The 8,272-nt window shown below is 35.5% G+C and overlaps 2 protein-coding genes across 2 annotated transcripts; one reads left to right on the forward strand and one right to left on the reverse strand.

Moving 5' to 3' along the window:
- Positions 1 to 1,233: 1,233 nt before the first annotated feature.
- Positions 1,234 to 2,619, forward strand: LOC107640990 (uncharacterized). The gene is made up of 2 exons (XM_016344497.1): positions 1,234 to 1,322; positions 1,422 to 2,619. The coding sequence occupies exons 1-2, from the start codon at positions 1,234 to 1,236 to the stop codon at positions 2,617 to 2,619; spliced, it is 1,287 nt and encodes a 428-aa protein (XP_016199983.1).
- Positions 2,620 to 4,407: 1,788 nt separating this feature from the next.
- LOC107643961 (cytochrome P450 82A3) lies at positions 4,408 to 7,525 on the reverse strand. Its single transcript, XM_016347719.3, has 2 exons — positions 6,413 to 7,525; positions 4,408 to 5,352 (listed from the first exon to the last, which is right to left on the reverse strand). Exons 1-2 carry the CDS (start codon positions 7,487 to 7,489, stop codon positions 4,720 to 4,722), a joined length of 1,710 nt encoding a protein of 569 aa, XP_016203205.1. The 5' UTR covers positions 7,490 to 7,525; the 3' UTR covers positions 4,408 to 4,719.
- Between the last annotated feature and the right edge of the window lie 747 nt (positions 7,526 to 8,272).

Consider the following 8,272-nt stretch of genomic DNA (forward strand, 5'->3'; position numbering starts at 1 on the left):
TGGGACTAACATTGGATTTTTTTTAGGGTAAATTATCAGCATAAATCATTTGCATTTTAATTTATCAAATTATAATATTTAAATATTGTATACGCAAATGAAACTTTTATATTATTATAAAAATCGTGATAAGGGATTTTGGATTGTTAATACATGTAAATCGTTAGAGGGGTATAGCTGTTTACGTTTAAATAAAATAAAAAAGAAACTGCGACACTCATTCCAGCAGTTTCTTTTCGAAGTCCAACAATGCATAAACCGCGAGAGGGATATAGTGGTTTATGCATATACAAAAACGCCTATAAATACCAAGCAGGAGGAAGTGGTGTGATGGTAGAGAGTCATTTTCACAGATTTACAAATGAATAGTGAGGAGAGTTTTTTTGTTCTAATTCATTGCTCTGGAAAAATAAAAAAAAAAGGCACGGTGTTAAGTTCACTGATAGAGAATCGGTGAGTGTTTTTATCCGGCCAACAAATATTTTTTCAGAACTAAAGACGAGTATATTACAAAAGGCGTGGTTGTGTGGAGCGAAGTGGGTGAAGAAGGTGTTCTACAAGATTCCGATTGTGGTTGTGTCAACTGGTGTGCAGTATGAAACATTTGTGATAGGACCGGACGAAGATATGCAGGTTTTATTTTATTGTCAGCGCAGTTTTTCGGAAGTGAAAATACACGAGCTGTATGCCAAGTTGGAAGATGGTGTCGATAGTTACGAGGCATCAACGCCGAATCCTCAATTGACGACAGTGGGGGTGCTTCTACTTCGATGCATGTCGTTGCACTTGGTTGTCTGTTGGCTGATCCTCCATCTATTGCAGCTGGGATAGCTAGGTCACCCCGTATGATTCCGGGTATTTTAGGTGACGGTCAACCGGATCAGGTTGAAAATGCGATGCGAAAGGATGATTCAGACGGTGAGCCAGCTCACATCGTGGGGGACAGTGATGAGGATACTCCTCAAAACTTACCTACACATCAAGGGTCATCCAGTTTTGGGTCACAACAACACCCTCCACATTTCTCAACGCTGAACATGGAAGCCATCGGTTAGCAACCAGACATAGATCCTACCTTTGAAGGTCAAGGATCACACAAGAAAAATCCTTCTAGGGAATTTTAGATTGGCCAATCTTTCCAGACTAAGGAGGAAGTTGTATTGAGCATAAAGGATTATAGCATCCGTCGTAGAGTTGAGTACCGGGTGATAGAGTCAGATCATCTGAAATATCATGGGAGATGCAAGGAGTTCGGGAAAAGGTTGCACGTGGATGATTCGCATCACACTTCGGCAGCGAAAGAGGACTTGGGAGGTTAGAAGGTACAACGGATCTCACACTTGCTTGGCCACATCGATTTTGAGCGATCACCGATAGCTCGATCATTATGTCATTTGTGCAAGGATCTTTTCGTTGGTTAGAGCCAATGCAGCGGTTACGATAAACGTGTTGCAAGAAGCTATTGAGGCAACCTACGGATTCAAGCCTAGTTACAGGAAGGTGTGGATGGCAAAACAGAAGGCAACTGCACAAATCTACGGGGATTGGGAAGAGTCGTATGCCGAGTTGCCCCGTTGGATCCTTGGTGTGCAATCCACGATGGATGGAACCGTGGCGCTATTGAAGACTTCTCCGGTACGTGTCGGTGATCAGGTTGATGAGTCTACAGTGTACTTTCATCGTCTTTTTTGGATATTTTCTCCATGCATTGAGGTATTTAGACATTGCAAGCCACTAGTCAGCATCGACGAGACTCATTTGTGTGGGAAGTACGGCGGCACTTTGCTTCTGGCTATCGCACAAGATGGTAACTTGAATATCTTGCCCATTGTCTTTGCACTTGTGGAAGGCGAGAATGCGGAGCCCTGGGATTTTTTCTTATCCAACTTGCGTCAACATGTGATCCCACAAGAAGGTATTCTGGTGATCTCTGACAGGCACAATGACATTAAGGTTACACTGGAGGCACCTGACAGTGGTTGGCTACCACCTTATGCATATAGAGCGTTTTGCATTCATCACGTTGCAGCTAATTTCGCCCTCAGTTTCAAGGGTCAGGATACGAGATTGCTACTTATGAATGCAGCTTATGCCAACACTGAGGCAGAATTTGACTATTGGTTTGATATTATGAGGACTGAGAATTCGACCATGTGTGATTGGACGAACAGAATGGGGTACGATAAGTGGACCCAACACCAGGATGGAGGCAGATGGTTCGGCCACATGACGACGAACATATCCGAGTGCGTTAATCATGTATTGAAGGGCACACAAAATCTGTCGATCACTGCATTGGTGAAGTCCACATACAGAAGGCTTGTAGAACTTCTTGTCATTCGAGGACAGACGGCAGAGGCACAATTGGGAACTGGGCACCAGTTTTGCCAAGCTTTGGTGAAGGCAATAGAGTGCAACTTGAGAGATTCGAGATGTTTTACTGTCACTCTGTTTGATAGGCATCAATCTGAGTATACTGTGGCTAAGATGACCCCTACCAGTAACTTCTCGCTCGGTAAATATCGGGTTTCCCTCAGGGATTGCATGTGTGACTGCGGGTACTTTCAGGCTCTCCATTACCCGTGCTGCCATGCGATCTCATACTGTGCTCAGTCCTGATTGAATTGGGTTACATACGTTCATGAAGTTTATAGCATAAGTAAGGTGTTTAGTGTATACCGGATGGAATTTTCGCCGCCTATTCTAGATGGACTTTGGCCACCTTATGACAGTTCGACTGTTGTGGCCTCTGCAGACAGCCAGAACACGCTCATCGGAATTGGCCTCAACGAGGCTCCACGGCCGGATGTGATGCATAGCTGTCATGATGTTGTTGGTTTTGTTTCTGTTGCTCCTTTTGTATTTGTGTTGTCTTTATTTTAGTCCATGTCGTCCTTGTGATCAAGTTTTTATTGTTCCTCCTTTATGTTTCGTGTTTCTCTATATAGTTGTGATTCTCTTGAGTAAAGTTAATTTCATTATGTTTGTGATTCTCTTGAGTACATGAAACTAATTTCATTATATTTATCATTCAATGTATGATGTGCCATCCAAACATGAAATTGTGAAAATCTGAATAAGCAAACTGACAAAGTCATACACATAATGAAGTCAGCATACATGAAACTAAACATAAATAAACATAAATAACATACTCATAAGTATATGAAACTAAATATAAATAAGCAACTACTGATCTTGCTCGTCATTATCGTAGTGTCAATAACTACCTTTTGAGTAGTCCCACCTTTAGTGATGGTTGGTTACTCCGTTTTGATAGGGAGGTTATTGAGATCTCCTTTCTAAATAAATAGAAAAGATTGTAAGAGCTAGTTAATGATTCAGATTGTAGAAGTTATGAGGTCGGGTAAGTGTCGATCCGGGTAAATATCTATCGATTCGGCCTTATTCGTTTGGGCTTGGCTAAGCGATGAGTCAGGGTATGAACACATATAAATATGGAATTTAATTTATTTATTTAAAAGAAATCCCCAATTTTGTATAATTATATTTTCAATTTATTTACTTAAGCAAGCAACAAAAGAACAATTTAATTTACACTTTTGTAAGTTTTTTATTTATATTTTTTTTCTTCTATGTCGTGTTCCTTTGTAAAATTTCAATTTTCAAATACAGGCCATTCCTTTTATGCAGTGTTGATTAATTGAGACAATTGTAAGTTCAAATTCATTTATATGAACCAATTTCCTTTACTTCTGTAACTTGGAAGAGAACACTACAGTTATGGTTAGGACTTATGAAGATACGAGCTAGTAAGTGCATAAGGTGCTGTTTCTTTGAAAAATAAGAAGTGTGTGTAAAATTTAGCTAAATTGCATTCAGATTTAGCTAACATATGACTCATGTATGCAGGATGATACTGTCCTCAACCATTGGCTAGTAAATGGAAAACACTATGTACAGACCAGGTTAAAATCCATTAGTTTACAGTTAAAATTTGCATGCCTTACTAATTGTTCTGTAATTTTATCAACTTTATATTCTATTTGGTTGTCCATCGTGCAGTATGTCTCAATCTTTTTAAATAAGGAACCTAATGCCAATATCAACACTGGTGATTCCTCTTAAACTAGTACTATATCTTAACAACACTGATTTTGGTTTGTAAATTCACCTCCAAAATGTTATATAGAACAGATAAATTTTTCAAACCCACAATTAGTAGAACTTATAAATTCTGCAGCTGCTAATCTTGTAACTTGAAATGATGATTGAGGAATGTAATTTCCATTATTTTGGTACCATCATGTTATAGCCTATATGAAGGGTTTTAATCCTATGTTGCTAACTTGTTAGCATTGAACAATGCAATAAAGTGATAAACAGCTATGTAGTGAGAAGTTACTTGGCTAATTACCATTTATTCAACAGCAATTGCAAAAGAAATTTTATCGATAGCTATACTTTTGTATATTAATACTCATCAAAGTGGAGTATAGTAGTAATATGATAAGAGTACAATCATATTAACTCAGTATAAAGTCAAGCCAAAATTTAACAAGCATAACCAAAAGCACTTACTACTTATTAGACCACTAACCACACTAAGATATTTCAATAGATCATCATCCAACTTCACAAGCTAAGGTGTAGGCTATAACTTGTCTGGAATTCCAAATCAAATCTTCTGCACTATACTTCATAGCTTCATATGGTTGTAGCACACGAACACCGACATATACTACTAAGTACTAAAGATTACGTGGTTTCATAACAAGCTTGAGCCAAACATGGCTTGATGAGAATCTCAATTGGAGTAGCTTTAGCATAAGACAGTCCAAGGATACCAGTCATATCAATTGCTTCATCAGAAGATGGTTTCAAAATCTCAAACGAGTGCAAGAACCTGGCCAGAGCAAAGTGAACCATTTGAAGTGCAAACGACATTCCAGGACACATCCTTCTACCACTTCCAAATGGCAAAAGCTCGAAATGCTGACCCTTAAGGTCTGTGTCTCTGTGAGTTGTGAGGAACCTCTCTGGCTTGAATTCCAAGGGATCTGACCAAATACTAGGATCAGTTTGAATCTTCCATATATTTGTAATTAGTCGAGATCCTTTTTTAACATAAAATCCACCTAAAGTGCAACTCTCTGTGAATTCACGTGGTCCTCCAAGAGGACCTGCTGGATATAATCTTAGTGTCTCTTTCACTATGGCTTGAAGATACACTAATTTGTTTAAATCTGACTCCGTTATGCATCTCTCTTTTCCAATTTGACTATCCAGTTCTTCTTTTACTTTTTTTAGTGTACGAGGATTTCTTAATAACAAACTTAGTGCCCATGTAAGAGTAACACCAGTTGTATCAGTTCCTCCCACGATCATTGCCTGCAAAAAAAGGTTTACCAAATTAATCAGAAAAAAAGTGCTAGTATAATTAATTAATTTTCTCAACATGATTGTTCTGAAAAACAGGACACTTAGTCAAATGGTATAAAACCAATAATAGTCAAATTAGTTTACTCGTTTTTAATTGAATTACACAACTTTGTACTGATTCGCAAATTTCAATATGTTGATCATTTCCTTTACTTATTTTCTAATTTAGAAAAATGAAAGTAAGAAATAACACTAGAATAAAAATAAAACTAACTTTTGACATATGTTTGACTAGAGTTGTATGTAAGCTATACTATAAGCAACCAGCAATAGAATAAACAATAAATATCAACTATGCTATACATACGGAAAAAAATTAGCCACCAAAATAAATTATTAATATAAATATATACTAAAATATAAAATACATATTAAAAATAAATTAAATAATACATGTATTTATATACAAATATATAATAACTAATTTGTTGACTAATTTTTTATATCCATATAACATTTTTTAAATAAATCATAGACAAAGTGACAAACAATAACAATAAGCCATAGTATTGAAGTTAACATAAAATTTTGAAGAATAAATTATGGTTTTTGTCCTTAAAGTTTGTGAAAAATTTTAAAAATATTTTTAATTTTTTTTTAATTTTGTCCCAAATATTTTTTATTCGTATCAAATAAACTCCAGACAGTTAATTTTTGAAAAAAAATAGGACTAATCCATTAATAATACATGATAATTATCTCTGATTTATTTGGGTTGATGGTTATTCTTATAAAATTGTTGATAATTAGTGCTAAATTTTTTAAAAAATTATCCGTTAAGAGTATATTTGATACAAATCGAAATTTTTTTGACAAAATTAAAACAAAATAAAATTTAAGAATATTTATAAAATTTTTAACAAACTTTGAAAAAATATATTTTATCCAATTTTAAGGACGTATTTTTAGATTTTTAAAGTACATTTTTAATTTTTAAATATATTGAACTTTTATTAGTTGATTATTAACTCCTAATAAAATCGTACACAACTTAAAAATAAACTCATACCATTGTTGTGGCTTTAATTATAGTATCAGCATCAAACCCATGAATCTTTTTTTTTCCGATAATGGAAATCATAACATCCATGAAGTCACGTTCACTGGTAGCCTTTTCACCGAAACTTCTTCTATGCTCCTCTAACCATTCATTCAAAACACTGTCCAATTCCTTAGCAGTTCTTTTCATGGCTCTCTCATGGCCTCCCAAATCCATCCACCTGAGCGCAGGAATAGCGTCTCCCACAGTAAATAACCCCAAAAGATGCATAAAATCTTCGATTAATTTTAAACACTTCTTCGCCTTTTCCTCGCCGCCGGCCGCCGACACAGCATCCGTGGTAGCACCACCAAAGTATCTCTTTCCAGCAATCATTCTAAGAACCGTGTTGAAGGTCAGTTGCGAAAACCATTCTTTCATCTCCACCGACACATAACCGTCATCATCAGAATTATAAGACTCCTTGTTTTTCTTTCTGGACCAAAGACTATAGAGCTCGTTAATGGAAGCTTGAACTTCAGAGACGCGAACGTGGCCTAGTAGCTCTATTTGGCGGTTCGAGAGTAGCTCTAACGTTGCGATCTTGCGAAGCTCGCGCCAGTATGGACCGTACGGTCCTAAACCGAAAACGGCGAAGTTGTAAGAAAGGTTCTCAATTGCAACGGTTTTGGGGCGAGACGAAACGGCCATGTCGTTTATGGTGAAACACTCTTTGGCCATTTCCCAGTTGCTGAGTACTATGGTCTTTGTAGCGCCGAACTTGATGGTGAAAAGAGGTCCGTATTTATCAGCCATGGTGCCTAAAGTCAAGTGGAGTGGCTGTGAACCGCGCAACAATGGAAGGTGACCCAGTATAGGCCACGCACCAGCTGCCATGGGAGGTTCTTTGAGGTTACCACCACGTTTGAAGGGACGAAAGAGAAGTATATAGAGCAAGACTATTAGAGAAAGTATTCCGATTATTGCGGTGGGGTTTATGTAATTTAAGACTGAATCCATTTTCCCTCTGTTTTTCTCACTGGATGTCGGTTTGTGTTTGGAGTTGCTAGATATGACTTTTCTTGTGTGACTGAACACCCGAAACATAGATAAGGATAAAAATAGAATTGATCTCTTATTACATAGATACCGATAAAATAGAATTGACTCTTATTTATAATATCTAAAAGTCGTAAATGTATTTTTAAATAAATTTGAATAAGACAATTTTCTTTTTGTTACAGATCTGTCATCTTTCCTTTCGATGTTCCTACATTTAAAATTTTCGCCGATGGTGGTCACTGGTCAGTAATGGTGCTCGGCAACCACGGGCTGTGATATTGTTGGTGGTGAGAGGAATACAGGGTGATGAAAAGGAACAAAAATGAATTAAAAAGTAAAAACAAAATTAACTTAGTTATTTATTGCCGATTATCATCCATTTTTTAAAGGAGACCATTCAGGTAAAAACGTCTAAAACATCTTTTTTTTAAAGATGTTTTCATGTTGTATTTTAATTAGTTTTTATATAATTTATTCGGTGTTCCTCGTCACATATTATTAAATTACTCAAAAAAATTTCTTTCTAGAAACAATAAAAAATATTTAATTTGGACTAAAATAAAAAAAATAATAAATTAATTATTAGATTTTTTTAAAAATATTATTTACATAAAAAAATATATCACATTTATCAAAATATATATATATAAAACAAGCTCTTAAAATTTTTATAAATAAAAAAAATAATTAATTTATATTCGTATAATATATAAAATAATTACTATATTATTATTATTATATTATATATTAAGATTCACTAATTTAAATTTTTTTTTATTTTTAATATAAGCATTAGAAATAAATAAAATTTTTATAACTAAATGTAGT

The sequence above is a fragment of the Arachis ipaensis genome, chromosome B5 (assembly GCF_059453495.1).
Source record: "Arachis ipaensis isolate K30076 ecotype BB chromosome B5, ASM5945349v1, whole genome shotgun sequence".
NCBI classification, from domain to species: domain Eukaryota; kingdom Viridiplantae; phylum Streptophyta; class Magnoliopsida; order Fabales; family Fabaceae; genus Arachis; species Arachis ipaensis.